Source organism: Cavia porcellus, unplaced genomic scaffold (genome assembly GCF_034190915.1).
Source record: "Cavia porcellus strain 051 isolate PalLab524CR breed Dunkin Hartley unplaced genomic scaffold, mCavPor4.1 scaffold_4, whole genome shotgun sequence".
Lineage (NCBI taxonomy): Eukaryota > Metazoa > Chordata > Mammalia > Rodentia > Caviidae > Cavia > Cavia porcellus.
Genome location: NW_026947487.1, coordinates 100397731 through 100414989, shown reverse-complemented (window position 1 = coordinate 100414989; position 17259 = coordinate 100397731). Strand labels below are relative to the sequence as shown.

The 17259-nt window shown below is 40.8% G+C and overlaps 2 protein-coding genes across 10 annotated transcripts in view; one reads left to right on the top strand and one right to left on the bottom strand.

The window, feature by feature from the left end:
* Dus2 (dihydrouridine synthase 2) overlaps window positions 1–15093 on the bottom strand; it is a 50981-nt gene extending 35888 nt beyond the window's left edge. For 2 of the 9 annotated variants that reach the window (XM_013154936.3, XM_063247554.1), the window contains exon 1: window positions 14859–15090. Coding sequence is in view for 6 of the 9 variants with exons in the window: in XM_063247552.1 (XP_063103622.1) it covers window positions 9252–9311; window positions 9432–9557 (186 nt within the window). In the remaining 3 variants the exon portion in view is untranslated. Of the gene's footprint in view, window positions 1–7556; window positions 7661–9251; window positions 9312–9431; window positions 9578–14858 lie in introns of those variants that run through there. The other 7 variants (XM_063247552.1, XM_063247550.1, XM_063247551.1 and 4 more) reach the window with 7 other exon arrangements.
* A 15-nt stretch (window positions 15094–15108) lies between these two features.
* On the top strand, window positions 15109–16990 carry Ddx28 (DEAD-box helicase 28). Its single transcript, XM_003472003.5, has one exon. It carries the CDS (start codon window positions 15132–15134, stop codon window positions 16743–16745), a length of 1614 nt encoding a protein of 537 aa, XP_003472051.1. The 5' UTR covers window positions 15109–15131; the 3' UTR covers window positions 16746–16990.
* Window positions 16991–17259: the final 269 nt, after the last annotated feature.

Sequence of the window (17259 nt, the reverse complement as noted above, 5' to 3'; positions counted from 1 at the left end):
GACACAGATAGAAGAAGGGAGGAACTCAAACAAAGGAGAGAACCGTTTGATGAAGAATATAAAAAAATATAGAATACATGAAGCAGATTCAAAGAGATTACCAGGAAATTAAAAACTCTATGGAAAGATAGCAAGTCTGCTTGAAAGAAACTAAGGATAGATTATCCAAACTGGAGGACAGTTTTGTAATGTGGGATTATGAAAGGGAAAACTAACAGGGAAGCAAGCAGTAACAATACAAAGGCTAGAATATGTCAGGAGAATAAAGAATACAACTTGAGAATAAAGAATGTGAATGAAGAAGCAGGGGTACAAACAAAGGAACTACAAAGGCTATTCACAGAAATAATTAAGGAAAACTTCCCAAACATAGGAAAAGGAAATGATATTCTGATATATGAGGCATACAGAACTCCAGCCACCTACAACCAAAACAGCTACACCCAGGCATATAATAACAAGATCCCAGAAATTCAACATAAGAACAGAATATTAAAAGCTGTTAGAGAGACAAGAAACAGATAACCTATAAAGGAAGGCCCATCAGAATAACTTGGCAGATTTCTTAGTACAAACCATCAAATCAAGAAAAGTCTGGGGCGAAATATTCCTAGGAAGAAAATAACCTCCAACCCAGATTGATATAACCTGCTAAATTGTCTCAAGAAATTAATGGAGAAACAAGATGCTTCCAAGACAAAGAGGAACTTGGGAAATTTGCAACCACCAATCCAACTCTACAGAGAATGCTGCAGAGCATACTAGAGAGAGAGAAAAGTACTAGGATTCCAGGAACAGTGGCAGAGAGGCCTCAATGAATGGAGCAGAAAACAGAATGAAGAAGATAAGCAGACATCTGATAGCAAAAAATGAGCATAATAGAAAGGAGGCAGAGAAGGATGATTATAATCACTAATATAGATGGCCTTGATACACTAAATTAAAAAAAAACAACAACACGTGAAGTATATCAGGAGGCAGGGTCTACCGAGATGCTATTTATAGGAAATATAATTAATATGAAAAAGAGTACATGAACTGAAAATCAAATATGAGAAAACAATGCTGTATGTGGCAGAGAACCAGAGAGTAACAGGGGCAATTAGACCAGTATTTGTGGATAGGTTGGAAAGACAGGCAAAGCAAATACAATTAGACAGGTAAAGGAATACAATTAGAGGTCAAGTCCAGGAGAGAGAAGGTTTGGAATCACTTAGGTAAATAGCAGGTTGCTCCCCCCACCACCACCAATTTAAAACCAAGGGTGTTGGTCAGACCCAAAAATGTGTATCCTGGGGAAGTGAAAGGGGAGGGAGAGTCTTAAAAAAGATGGCAGAAGATATTGTTAATAGTGTATCACGATTTAAAACCCACATTACTCACACCACTCCGCTTAGATAGATTTTATTCTTTTTTTTTGATAGATTTTTTTCTGTCCCAATTTGTCTACTTGCATTAGATTTGAGAGCACAGCTATCCCAAAAACATCAGGATATAGCACAGTAATCATCTTTAATTCCCTATTATCTTAATCTGGAGCCCTGTATGACTTACATTGTTTTATCATGACTGATCTTAGTTAAATCTAATTTGTTTGATTGCTGTTTGGTATCGACAGATTTTATTCAAAACTGATATGATTGATAGTGTCAAGTCTAAGTGTATAGGCAACTACACTGAAGATGACAAGACTCTACGATATACATTCTGGTTTGATAACTGCCTGTTTTTGAAGTTTTATACTATATACAAAGTTGTGTTTTTATTAGTTATGTACTGATATATTCAATTATACTATGATGATATAGCCAATTCTATTGAAGATAACAAGAGACAACACAGGAACTATAGTAGAACTCTTTGTACAATGTCTTATACGTCTCTTTCACTTCATGTGTTTATGGGAATGTTTTGTTTTGTCTTGCTTTGTTTTGTTTCTCCCTCTAATATAAAAAGGATAGAAATACATGTTAAGACTCATGCATGTGTAGAATCTATAAACAGTTTATGAGAACTGATCTTATGACACATGATGAAATGAACAAATACTTTGAAGAAAAGGAGATACTTAACTACCCAGTGCTGATCCTGGAGTGTCATAATGTGAAACCCAGCAATAGTATTATTCTTTGTTTAGTGTTCAATCTCAACATAATTGAAGACATGGATAATTGCATGTATGTTTAAGTGTATAGGATTGAAAACCATATTTCTAAGTTTTTGTTGCTTAGTTGAACAGAACTTGTTGCTGTCTCACTGTTTCAATTTCTACTTTATATGCTCTACTTTAGTATCTTGAATAACTATTTGGAAGAGGACAATCTGTAATCATCAACTGGTGACTTCTTACTGTTTATTTTTTTCTTTGAAAGTATAGGGGCTGGGGATTTAGCTCAGTGGCATATGCGCCTGCCTTGCAAGCAGGCAGTCATGAGTTCGATTCCTGGTACCAATAAAAAGGAAAAAGACCAAAAAAAAAAAATTTGATAAAAAAAAAAAGAAAGTATATATTATTTCTACCTGCTTTCTGTTTTGCTTAGTCTTTTTTAAATAAAATTTTTTTAAAAAGACAGTACAGTACCCAGTGCTGATCCCGGAGTGTCATGATGTGAAATCCAGCAATACTATTATTCTTTGTTCAGAATGATTTTAGCCTGCTTTAGTTTGTTTAATCTCAACATAAATGAAGATATGGATAACTGCATGTATGTTTAAGTGTATAGGAGTGACAACTGTATTACTAAGTTTTTGTTGGATAGTTGAACAGAACTGTTTGCAGTCTCACTGTTTGAATTCCCATTTTATATGTTCAACTTTTGTATCTTGAACACCTATTTGGAAAAGGCAGTATGTAAACATCAACTAGTGATTTCTTACTGTTTATTTTTTCTCTGAACATATTATTTCTACCCATTTTATCTTTCTTTAAATAAAATTTTAAAAAAAACAATTAACAGAAAAAAAATTCTGATGCTTAAAGGCATAATAATTGAAGTAAAAAAATTCACTAAAGGGACCAAACAGAAGATCTGAGCAGGCTGAAGAAAATAATTGGCAAATTTAAGTCAATTGAGATTATCCAAATTAAAAACCAAAAAGAAGCTATTTCTTTTTCCTTGCTTGGGCTGCCAAGAAATGAACAGAGTTCCTCTGACACACCCTCATAACCATGATGTTCTGCCTCCCTATTGGCCCAGAAACAATGCAGCCAGGTAACCATGAAATCTCTGAAAATGAATAGGCTAACAGTGACTCACACTCTCTGCAGTCTCGTCAGTGGTATCTGAAAGCCCACAAGAAGTGATTCACACCTCTAGCAACTACCACAGACACCTGCAGGCAGCCAAGTCTCATTATAAGGGTTCTTTCTGGTGATGGTGACAGGCCTTGGAACTGACAGCCACATTTTAGACTGAAAAGATAAATTCAGCTATTAAATTTGCTTATGAGGCCTCCAGAAAAAAGAAAAATATACTGGAAAGAAAAAATGAAGAAAAATAAACAGAACGTTAGAGATCTATGGGACATGATTAATATATATGTAGTATAGTAGAAGTTCCCCAAGAGATAGGAAGAGATAAGAAGAGATATGAAGGATTGAAAAAATGAAGGCAGAAATTTCCCCAAATTTGATAAAAAACATTAATTCATCCATCCAAGAAACTTACGTACTTCAGGATGGTCTTGAACTATGTAGTTCAGGCTCGCCTTGAACACATGACAATTCTCTTGCCTCAGCTCCCTGAGTGCTGGGATTATAGGCATGCGTCCAGCAAAAGGAGAGTGTTTTTAGTTGGTTTGTTTTTTGTGGTACTAGGAACTAAATCCAGGGCCTCTGCAATGAGCTACAGTGTTAGCCTATCCATTCTTTTTTTGCTTATCTGTTTTTCGTTTTTTAGCGTTTTTTTCCGTTTGTTTTTTGTTTTTTTCTTTTTTGCGACAGGTTTACTGAGTTCTTAGCCTGGCCTTGAATTTGTGATCTGCCTGCCTTACTCTTCTGAGTAGATGGGATTACAGACATGTAGCACCATGTGCAACCAGGTTTCTTTTTTATGTGGTGAAAATGCCTGAAAGTTGACTGTAATGATGGATGAAAAACTGTAAATATACTAAAAACCCTTGAATAACACACTTAAAGTTGGTAAATTGCACACATATATTTGAATCATATTTTAAAATGTTATGAAGTCTAGCATGGTGGAGCATGTCTGAAACCCCAGCACTTAGGAGAATGAGGAAGAAGATGCAAAAGTTCAAGGCCAGCCTGGAATACATACATGGAATGTTGAAGGATAGCTTATACTACATAGTGAGACCTTGTCTCAAAAAAGACAACAAAATAGTAAGATGAACTGGGTCAATGACAACACTAGAATATGGAAGGTACATTAGAAAAGGTATGCATATCTATGTTAAATTCATGAAGTTGGTAGCTATGTGGTAGTTTTATAAGAAAATGACTTTATTCTTAGGAGATATCAATAAAGGGAATGAAACAGGGCATGGTGGCTCACTCCTATAATCCACAGCACTCAGGAGGCTGGGACAGGAGGACTGCTGTGAGTTTAAGGCCAATCTGGGCTACATAGTTCAAGGCCAGCCTAAAGTGCATAGTGAGACCTTCTCTCAAAAAAATAAAATAAATAAATAAACAAATAAATAGGGAAACATTGGGATTTCACAATGTATGAAACTTACTCTCAAATAATAAAGAAAGAACAGCATAAAAATCATAAAACAAATCAAGTGAAATGTTGAATGCAGGTCAATCTGGATAAAGGGCATATGGATATCCCTTATTTATTTCTGCAACTTCTGTAAATCTGAAATTATTTCTTTTAAAATTTTTTTTAAAACTATACATTCTACACAAAGATAGCATATAAAAGGCCATCAAGTATATGAAAATATAGTCAACATCACTAATCACCAGAGAAATAAACCACAATAAGATACATCTCATAACTCTCATGTAGGGTGAGTACTGTTACAGAGAGACAAAATAAGTGTTGAGGATACAAAGAAATTGAAACCTTTGCACACTGTTAGGAATTATAAGATGGTATACCCATTATAGGAAAAGATACAGACATTCCTCAGAAAATTAAAAATAAAGTCAGGTTGGTGGTACCTGCCTGTAATTCCAGCATTCAAGAGGCTGAGGCAGGAAGATCTTCATGAGTTGGAGGCCAGCCTGGGCTACATAGCAAGTACAAGGCCAGCATGAACTATATAGTGAGATCTTGTCTCAAAATAAATAAATAAATAACTATTAGTTTGCATACATATTCAAAAGAACTGAGAGGTGCATTTCAAGGAGACATTTGTACATCCATGCGCATAGCAGCCCTGCTCACAAATCATTAGAGGAAGTAACACAAACGCTTATCCATGGATGAACAGATAAATGAAATGTGGTACACACACAAAGAAATATTATTCAGTCTTTTTTTTTTTTTTTTTTTTTGTCTTTTTCCTTTTTATCGGTACCGGGGATCGAACTCACGACTGCCTGCTTGCAAGGCAGGCGCTTATGCCGCTGAGCTAAATCTCCAGCCCCCTATTATTCAGTCTTAAAGGAAGAAAATCCTGCCACATGTTGCAACACCTGTGAGCTTTTAGAATTTACTAAATGAAATAAGCCTATCACAAAATTACAAATAATGTATGGTGCCATTATTGAAGATTCAAAAGTTGTCCAATTCATAGAAACAGAAAATGGGTCATTACCAGGGGCCAAGGGGAGGGGAAATGAGAAGCTGCTGTTTAATGGGTAAAATTTTAGTTTTGGGAGATGAAAAAGTTCCAGATACCTGCTTCACAATAATGTGAATATACTTAACAATATGGGGAATGTACACTTTAAAATCATTAAGATGGTATATGTTACGGATATTTTTATTTTACCACAAACAAAACTTTTATTGTGGTGGTAACAGTGGCGGGGGTTAAGCCCAAGGTCGTGCACCTTGCATATGCTAAATAAGCAGTTTGCCACTGACCTAAGCCTTCAGCCCAGAAAAATACTTTTTTTTTTTTGGAGACAAGGTCTTACTATGTAGTACAGGCTGGCCTTGAACTCACTTAAGTAGCCCAGGTTGGCCTCAAACTCATAGTGACTCTCTTGCCTCAGCCTTCTGAGTGCTGAGATTATAGGGATACACCATCACACCTGGGTGGAAAAAGACTTTTTTAAAAAATCACTTATTATGGTGCTCTGGGCCTTTTTGGAACATACCACCTTCTCCTTTGATCCTATTTATTAAAAGGTTTAAGTCTAACAGGAAGACATCCCCTCACAGTTGGGGCCACTGAAGTTCTGCTGTTATAAAAAGGAAAAGAAATGATTTCTAGGGCACACGTAGACAACTTACAGAGCAAACCCTAGTGACAAAGAATTACCGCTCCTTTGACTTCCGCTGAGAGGCATATCCTCCAGATATTGTGGGACTAAGGAAGTGCCTGCATGCCTAGTGTACCCCTAGGTTCCATACAGGTAGGTAGGCTGGTCTGACTACTTAAAACTCTGAGATATGCCACCTCTGAACTCACCAGAAAGAACACTCAGGCAGCAGGTATCAGAATACACTGGTCTGCAGAGCAATTCTGGATCCACCAGGGGGCACCAGGCACCACACTACACTATATCATACCCAGTTCTCAGGTGGTCCCGTCACCTAGGCAAGGCAAACAGGCTTCTATCCTCCTGCCCACACTGCTTGCTCTCCCAGGGGCTAGGACTGCCTAGAAGGGATTCCCACACTGACTCCTATATTTGTTCCTAAGCCATCTGAACTCTCTAAATGGAGCATCTCAAACAATTCTAAAGTGTTCAGTATTTCCTATGTTCCAAACTTGAGGAATAAGCTTTACTGGAATAAAAGACTGGTCACTTTTAGTAGGAAAACCAAGCTTTGGCCAATTAGAAGGGCCACATATTGAAGTCACCACATAAATCCTGGGCCTTCAACTTTTAAAGGGCTTGAATACAACCCTCAGAATGCTCAAGGAATAAGCTGATGGGAGGCCGAAGCCTCACAGCACAGTTCTGCATCCTGTGGCAGCTCTGCTCTCACCGCAGCCCTGATGTCAATGGCTGTCACAAAAGCATGACTGTCTAGAGCAGGCTCTGTACTGTGAGAAACATTGTTCTCTTCTATCGCAGTGTTGCACTACACATCTTTCTAGGAAAGAACAAAAACAAAAACCACTTTCTGAGGTCTCAGGAAAAGCAAAGGCCAAGGAGGTAAATGATAATGTAGGCATGACCACCTACACCTCACTTTTAGCAAACCCTAGAACCCTGACTCTGAAAAGGTTTGCTGACAGTTCTAAAGTTCTCAAGTTCTAAAGTTCTAAACCTTTTACCACCACCTGATCTAACAGGTGGAACCAGCAGGACGGCCATGGCATGGGCAAAAATGAACCATCAGCACTCAATGGACTGAGTCTCACTTTAGTAAAGGCAAAGGATTAGGGCAAAAGGAACATCAGGGTAAGCATTCAGGGAACACAGTATACAAAGCACAAATAGAGAGGGCAGGGACACCATTTACCCTGAGCCTTGTGACCATGGAGAGTGCAGCTGGACAGAGATGAAACTGGACAGCAGGGAAGAAGCTGGGAGCTTCACTTGAAGTCTGAGTCATCCTGCAGGACCCTATTGGTAAACAGGAACTAAGTGGATGAGGAATTAGTGTGTAGTTCGCTGTTACTATTGGGGGAGTGTAACCATAGGCCAAGTAAGGTAGCAACTGTCTAAATTCTCTAGGATTTGATCATTTTCACCTCTAGTCCACAGGCTATAAGCCAAGGATTTCTCAATTCTTCCTCCCATTCCCTTTCCAAATTCAAAATCTGCAGATCAAGAACCGTGCTAGTTGGGAGAAACTATACCTAACCCTCAGAAGAACACCTAGAGGCTGGATAGGATGAATAATGCTCTTGTGTTCTTGCTCCAGACAACAGGTTCCTCCCAGCCATGTGATGTTCTAAGTGTCCGACCCAACAGCTCTTAATTTTCTTTATAAACTACTTAAGAATTAGGACTTGGATCTCTGTAACTTTGAACTCACAAACCTGCTTTTCTGTGCTGGGGAGGTAAATTCCCAAAAACACATAAAGAAAAAAAAAAAGAAAGGAAGGAAAGGAAAGGAGCAGAGCAGAGGGAGGAGGAGAGGGGAGGGAAGGGGAAGAAAAGGAGGAGGAAAGAGAAATTAAGTCAATCTCTTTTTCTGCTTCTTAAACCTTTGGAGACCACACATTCCCTCCCTACCTTCACTTACTTTGCTGCCACCCTAGAAAGCTCCACCCCACCCTGTTGTGGGCACTAGCAAGCCAATCTCCAGCCAGGGACATATCACCTGCCAGGCTTCCTGGCTCTTCTTCCCATAAGGCGGAAACTAGCATCACTTTGGACAGCCAGCTGCCAGACAAACTTCCCAGCCTCCATGGAAATAATAGGCAGCATCTTATAACACTGTAACACATTATCTCAACCAGTATCGTGACACTGATATACCTAAGGCACAGAACAGTTCCATCACAAGGAGTTCTCAAGTTGCCCTTTTACAGGCACAGTCACCTCTCTGTTCCACTACCACCCTTAGTGGCTTTTTTGGTTTTGTGTGAGATAGGGTCTTACACTATGTAGCCCAGGCTGGCCTCAAACTCACAGTGATCCCCTTGCTTCTGCTTCAGCCCTAGTGGCTTTTAAGATGAAAATACCAGGGTTGGTGGGGTACTCCTCAATGGTAGAGCGTTTGCCTGAATGCTCAAGAGCCTGGGTTTGATTTCCCTATACTATAAAAAAAGGGGGGGAAAGGGAAAAAAAGATGGCAATATTAAAAGCCGCATGGTAGGTTTTTCAACTTCTCATACTCACTAGGGAAACATATTAAAATTGGGGTTTGAGGGAAGCTCCCCAGCTAATTCTGCTGCAAGCTCAAATGAAAGCTACTGCTCACACTCCTTCACTATCCAGTATCAGGGATTCCTATAATTCTGTTTTTTCTTACAGATCTTTCCAAACTTGGGAATAAAGACCTAATACTCTCCAGAGCAATGGGTGAGTACACCTACTAGTTTCCACCATCAAAAAATCTTATGGTTACCAAAATCAACCTCATCTAACTTAAAGAAGTGAAGATTGAATCTGGTCCTTTTCCTCTTCTTTCTAAGCTCTGAGTTTATGCACAGATGTACATTTCTAGGGGAGAGGGTAATGGTCAACAGGATGCTCATCTACCCACCTGGTCCAGCATGAGCCAGAACACATCTGCATACCCCTGGCTGCTGGTCCTCAGCAGATCCTAAAGAACTCAGTGTCATGCATATTCATCCCCTTAGCTTCCCATCTCCTGACCACCCCTGCACCCATCAGGGAGGCTGCAGTTGTGGGAGAGCTCTCCCAGAAAAGCAGCGGTCCTTACCTCACAGTAAACAATGTCTGCTCCATAATCCAGGGCCAGCAGCCGCATTGGGAGAGTCCCAACCCGAACCATAGGGGCTAAGATGAGCTTGTTCTGGTAGCACAGAGAAAGGTTATTCAGGATCATTCCTCCTCTGCTATGTCTGAAGAAAGAGAAAACTTGGGTCAGACATTTAAGAGGAGAAAGTCCTTTTTGTCGTCCATGGGAGGCAGGCATTCTTCCTTCCACTCAGTGCTCATTTGCTTTTCTTTATTCTGATCATAAAAAGTGCACATGGTCAGTCATTTGTGTAGCCATATCCACTAAAGGCCTCTATGTGCCTGCTACTAGGGATACATTATAGAACAAAATAGAAAAAAAAAAGAATCCTGCTCAGCAGAGCTTTCAATCTAGTGAAGGAACACAGACAAAAAGATAAAAATAAGTAATTATATAGTATGTTTGGAAAACTTTGCCTAGCTGGGTTGCAATCTTAAGTAGAGAAGTAAGGCAGGTTCAATGATAAGTTTGGTGTGTATGTGTGTCTGAGAGACAGACAGACAGACAGACAGAGACACCCAGAACTTCATGCATTCTAAACACATGCTCTACCACAGGACTGTACCCTCAGCCCCAGAAGACAACTTAAGCAAAGATTTGAATTACAAAGGAGCATTAGTGAAAGAATGCATAGCAGAAGCAATAGCCAGTGCAAAGGCCCTAAGGTAGGAGTTTATTTGGAGTACCGGAGGAACAGCAAAGAAGCTGATATGCAAGGAAGCTACACCACAGAAAGGAGAAGAGAGAGTAATAGAAGACAGAGCAATAGATATCCAATGTAACAGCAGTAGAAAGATGAGAGAGTGGTCATGTAACACAGGGACTTAGAGAACACTCAAAACACTTTGGTGCTTCTGCATGAGCCAGAAAAGTGTTGTAAGCAGAGGGGAAGCAAGAGCAGACTCAGGTTTCACACAATAGACTGACTGTTGTATTAACTTCAGATTATGGGTAACAAGGGTAGATGCAGGGAGACCAGTTAGAAGGCAGTGAGAGGCGACAATGACTTAGACCAGGGAGCTGTAATAAAGGTGGTAAAAAGTGGTCACATCCTAGGTATACTCTGGACAGCCAATAGCAACAAAAAAGAAAACCAAAACTTTAATTTATTTATTCTAACTAAATGTCTCCTCTAAAAGGTCACAAAGCTACCCAAGTACACTCTGCTTGGTTACAAATAGTACCCCCACTTGCTTTTCACTCCTCAGCCTACTCCAGCCCAGCTTTTATCTCTGCCAAAACTTCTCTGACTCAATGTTGCTCAATTTACTAGATACTTACCTGTCCTTATAACAGCACAATGACAAAGTGACTTCCCTCTTCAGTTGTTTTTTGTTTGTTTTTGTTTTTTGAGACAGACTGTTTGTGGTTCAGGCTGGTCTTGAACTCTCTATGTTGCCCTGGTTGGCCTCAAACTCACAGCAATCCTTTTGCCTCAGCCTCCCAAGTGCTGGGATTACAGCAGTGCATCACTATGCCAGGCTATCACTTTTAATTTTTGTAATGCCTTTAATACTCAAAGTGCTTAATTTATAACTATGATTCTTAAGCCTAACTACACATTGCACTGAAGTAGAGAAGTTTCAAAAAAATACCAATTCCCAGAGACAGGGGTGTAGCTCAATGGTAGAACACTTGCCTAGACTTGGGTTCAATCCTGGGACAGTGGCATCAGGGGAAGGGAAAGTGTTGGCATTTCTGGGCCTTTCCCTAAACCAATACACAAGAACAGGGATTCTACCAGTTTTCTTTGCTATTTTAATCATGTCTAACAATGTATGGTACTCAGAACAAAAAACTGTTTTTCTTTTTGGGCACAGGCTCTTGCAACGTAGTCCAGGTTGGCCTTAAATTCATTATGGAACCCAGGCTGCCCTTGAACTTGTGGCGATCCTTCTGCCTCAGCCTCCCTAGTACTAGGGATTACAGGTATGTGCCACCATGCTCAGTTAGAAAACATTTGTTGAATGAATGAATGGATGGGCAACTGTATCATTATTACCTGAAATCAAAAAACATACCAAGCTTCCAGGAGCTCTCTTTCTTTTTTTTTCTTTTTGCAATAGGTAAACTTTTCCAGCTTCTAAAGTGCCAATGATAAACCATGCGTCTCAACGACAATTAGAGGTTACTCAACATGTGTCATAAACAGGGAGAAAGACCATAGGCAATGTCTGATGATATGATAACAAATGAGGGGTAATGGGTACAGGCAGGTTCAAATGAGCTCCAATTTCTATGAGATTCATAAGTCCTGGAGCATAATAAGAAAGCAGCTGTATGTTAAACCTTGCTCCAAATATTTGAACAAAACCCAAACGTACATGCATACCTATGTATTATTATTCTTTTCTGATTAGCCCTTCAGTGTATCTGTTCTAGATCAGTGCAAAGCAATTTTTGCTTTATATATCTGAAAAATAATGATACATTTAGATGGATGAAAACTATAAGGTCAGGTATTTAAGGAACTATTTAAAAAAGGAATAAGGAACACTAAGTTCTTGGAATGAACTTAATAATAAAAGTAGCATAGAATCATACTATCTTAGAGTAACCTTTTTTCGTTGTTTTTGAGACAAGGTCTTGCTATGTAGGTCAGGATGGCCATGAACTCATAATTCTCCTGCCTCAGCCTCCCAAGTGCTAAGGTTACAGGTTAACCTACCATACTTGGCTTGGTACCCTTTTACATCAACAACCCTCTATCATATTACTGACTAGTGGTCATTCAGCCTTTACTGAACTTTTCAATGACAGAAAATTCAACACTCTCAAGACATATCTGGGTGATTTTAATTGCTGTAGTAATTCTTTATATTAATTTCAGAATCTGCATCACTGTAACTTATGGGCTCTTGCTCTGCCTTCTGGAATGGCATAACCCACAGTCCACCTCATCTGTTGTTCACTTGGCATATTCCCCAAACACATGATATCTGCTCTTTCTAAACATATCTTCTCCAGCTTTACCTTCTTGATTCACTCCTTCTAGGGAATCTCACAGTGCTTAATCCCAAGGATATGACGAGCAATGGTCACAGATTCTAAGTACCAGGCAGGGCCAATGCAAGAGTTTAGAAAACATGCCTGTGTAAAAAAAAGACAGCACATGCAGGAACCTCAGCCTCTCTTCCACCTTCATCTTCTATTCAGGTTTCTCAACAATGCACTAAGACACTCCTTGTTTAGTGACCAAGTTTAGGTCCAGCAATCAGTCATTAAATGAATTGGTCGCTACATAGTATGTAAATTACATAGTATGTAAATGTACATAGTACATAAATTACAAAATTTAACCATCGGGATGGTGGTGCACACCTATAATCCCAGAACCTGGGATGCTGAGACAGGAGGACCACTGTGAGCTCAAGGCCAACCTGAGCTACAAAGTGAGTAGCTACAAAGGACAGCCTAAACTACATAGTGAAACCCTGTCTCAAAAAGGGAAAAAACAAAAACAAAAAACTACACAAACACAAAACAAGATTCAGGGCCAAGAAATGGTCAGAGGAAACTCTAGCTTGATGACTGTTTTTATTTACCTCTTACATGAAGAACTGTAATGTAAAACAGAACACAAAACTATACTATTATAGAGTATAACTAGCAAAAATTACAGTTATGGTATAAAAACGTGTACTATTGGGGCTGGGGATTTAGCTCAGTGGCTTAAGTGCCTGCCTGGCAAGCCCAAAGTCATGAGTTCAATCCAGGGCACTAAAAAAAAAAAAAAAAAAGGTGTTCTATACCAAAAAAAAAAAAAAAAAAAGACATTGAGACTCTATCAACAAGATGTAAAGAACAGTACCAAAAAACAAAACAAAGAAAAGGTTATAAGACCAACTAGTGGTTATAAGTCTGAACAGTGTACCTCAGTTATAAATCCAGTTATTAAACAGGCAGGTCTTTAACAAGGAATGTCTGTACTGGTGTTTGAAGCCAGATTATCCTTTGTTGTTCAAAGGCTGTCCTGAGCATTGTATAATGTTGAGTAGCATCCCTGGTCTCCACAAACTAGATATCAGTAGTTTTTCCCCAGATGAGACAACTTAAAAATGTCTCCAGTCATTTTGAAATGTGGAAGGGAGAAGAAAATCCTCACTTTAGAACCACTACTCTATGACTCTCTATTCGCTCATCACTACACAAAACTCTCTCCTCTTCTGGTTTAACTGGTAACTCTCCAAAAACAAATTCTATTTGTGTGTCACAATGGTATTTGGAATTGTAAAAGTTTTAATCTTTTTAATGGTACAGTCATCTGTATGTAACTGAGGATTGGTTCCAGGAACCCCGCAGATACTAAAATCAGAGGCTATTCAAGTCTCTTAGTATAAAACAGCACGCAACCTCCATATATTCACCCATATGCCATATTTTGAATCAAATCTAAATGACTTACAATACCTAATTCAATGTAAATGTTATATAAATAGTTCTTATACTGTATTGTTAGGGAATTAGAACAAGAAAAAAAGTGTACATATTCAGAACTCACATTTTTTTTTCCTTTGTAGTGCTGGGGTTCAAATTCAGGTCCTTGCACATGCTAATCAAGTACTCAACTACGGAACTATACCCTCAGCTAAATATTTTCAATCCACTATTGAGTGAAACCATAGATGCCCAGATGTGGACAGGGAGAGTCAACTGTATTAGATGAAAATAAAGCACTTTCTCCAGATGTTAAAAGCCTTCCATGTAATCAGTCCAAAACATTTACCTTATCTTCCACCCCAGGCACTCAGACTACAGAAAAGATCTGACATTTGTTTTTCAGATCTGTTCAAAAAGTATGAATTGTGTAGTTCTTTCTGCTTGTTTTCTATAATTTGAAACATCTGAATTCAAATAAAATATTGTGCTTCATAAGGGCCATGTGAAATAAGCCACATATCCTATCATTTCATAAATGTAACAGAACCCTTACTGAGCACTGTGATGCCTTACTACTCTTCAGCAATTTTGGTATCTGAAAACCACTGAAGACAAGCGGGCTGCAAGAATGGTGGATTCTGATGAGAAGCAGAGAGCGAAACTAGCGTAGGGGGGAAAAGAGTAAAGAAGCGATGACATCGCTTAAAAGAAAGCCTAAGAATCTTACTTCCTAGTTCAGCCAGGGAGTAAACTAAAGCTAGCACCTTGCACTGGTACTGAGCCCAGATTTACAAGATTAGCCCCTTGTTTCAATCCTTAGCTTCTATCATTCATTTAGACTCTCAGTAAATATGTATTACCAGTCCTTGGGAAAACATCGCTGCACCCGCAACCTCAGAGTTCACAGGGGGAGACTGACACTAAACAGACTATTGTAGAGGCAAACAACGACAAAGGAGAATCGTAGGGACTAGGAACCCAGTCGTAAGCAGCCAGTCGCACACCTACCTGATCCACTGGGCCAGGGCCTACTGTCGCCTCGTATTGCCAAGCCCCGTTCCTGCCTCCACCGCACCCCTATCTTCAAGATTGGCCTGGGTCTTGATGTCGCCGTCACCTATCTAAACCTACAGACCTCGCGGCCTCTTAGTTGTATAGATTTTCTCTCCTCCTCGACGATTCTGCCGCTCCACACGCCGCACTGAGCCGCTCCAGCTTCCGTACAAGCAGCTGTGGCGCATATGTGACGTCACTGGAGCGCGACTCTCCAGCATTAGTAACATGGCTCTTGTGTTGAAGTTTCGGCTTTTCGCCTCCCGGTTACTTCTGGTGCCTAGACGGAAGCTGGCATTGGGCAATCCCGACGAACCCCTGCCAGTAGTGCGCATTCCGCGAGCCCTACAGCGGCGGCATGAACAGCTACAGAGCAGGTGTCGGAGGCCCCCGCGACCAGTGCTTGTGAGACCTGGACCACTGCTAATCTCGGCGCGGAGGCCAGAGTTGAACCAACCCGCACGCCTCACGCTGGGCCGTTGGGAATGTGCGCCGCTCGCCTCACGTGGCTGGAGGCACCGATGCTCGCGTCGGGATCATTTCTCCATCGAACCTGCGCAACACGAGCCGCCAGCTTTGCGGAACTTCTCGTCTGGGTGCAGCTTTGAAGACCTAGGTCTGGATCCCCGTCTGCTGCATGCACTACACGAGGCTATACCCGAAATAGTTTGGCCCACAACTGTACAGTCAAGCACAATCCCCCCACTGCTTCGCGGCCGCCATGTCCTTTGCGCGGCGGAAACAGGCAGTGGCAAGACTCTCGGCTATCTATTACCACTGCTCCAACGGCTCATGCGCCATCCATTCCTGGACTCACACAGTATCCCCACACCCCGAGGACTGGTCCTTGTACCTTCGCGAGAATTAGCCGAGCAGGTACAGGCTGTGGCCCAGCCGTTGGGTAACAATTTGGGCCTGCAGGTGCGGGAGCTAGGGGGAGGCCATGGTATGCGGAAGATCAGGATGCAGCTGTTGAAACAGCCGTCAGCAGATGTGTTAATCGCCACTCCAGGAGCTCTGTGGAAGGCCTTGAAAGGTCAACTGGTCAGGCTGGAACAGCTCTCCTTCATGGTGTTGGATGAGGCAGACACACTGTTGGATGAAAGCTTTCTAGAACTAGTGGACTACATCTTGGGAAAGAGCCATATAGCTGAAGGCCCAGCTGACTTAGATGACTTTTTCAGTCCCAAAGCTCAGTTAGTGCTGGTGGGAGCCACCTTTCCTGAAGGTGTAGGACCGTTGCTGCATAAAGTCACCAACCCAGACTCTGTAACCACCATCACCAGCACTAAGCTTCACTGTATCATGCCTCATGTCAGACAGACATTTATGAGGCTGAAAGGCGCAGACAAAGTGACAGAGTTGGTACATATCCTCAAGCAGCATAACAAAGACAAGTCTGGACCCTCTGGAACTATCCTAGTGTTTTGTAACAGCTCCAGCACTGTCAATTGGCTGGGATATATTTTAGATGACCATAAAATTCAACACTTAAGGCTACAGGGGGAAATGCCAGCTTCAATGAGGGCAGGTATCTTTCAGCGTTTTCAGAAGGGCTCCCAAGACATACTTCTCTGCACAGACATAGCTTCTCGGGGCCTGGACAGCACCCATGTGGAGCTGGTTGTCAATTATGATTTTCCCCTCACACTGCAGGATTATATCCACAGAGCAGGGAGGGTGGGCCGTGTGGGAAGTGATGTGCCAGGCACCGTCATGAGCTTTGTGACCCATCCCTGGGACGTGAGCCTAGTTCAGAAGATTGAGCTTGCTGCTCGTCGAAGGAGAAGCCTACCAGGACTGGTATCCTCAGTGAGAGAGCCTTTGCCTCAGCAAGCCTGATTTGGGCTGGGTTAAATGTGATGCTGGAGCAGGCCTCCCTGTTCTGGTTGGGTAAACACATTTGTTAGAACAAAGTGTTGGGTTTGTTGTTTGCCTGTCTGAGGACGTGGTAAGCTTCTTGTAGCTTTGAAAGATAAACTGTTCCATGAGGTTGTCTTTCATATGACACAAGAAAACTAAAGTGGATTCTGGATTTTTAATTTTGTATCATGTGATTTCTAAAAATAAATGATCTTTGTATGGGTTCCCTTTTTAAAACCATTTGGGCAGAATTCAGAAGATCCCCACTCCAAACTATCACTTTTTTGGTATCAGGGGTCGAACTCAAGACCTCATACTTGCCAGGCAGGCACTTATGCCACTAAGCAGCCCTCCAAACCATCACTTTATAGGTCAGATTTTCTTTAGTCATGTTTTGTTTTGTTTTTCTGTTGTTAATTTTTCAGAGGGGGTGGTATCTGTTTTGGTTGATTTGTGATGCTAAGATTGAACCCAGGGCCTCAGACATGTGAGG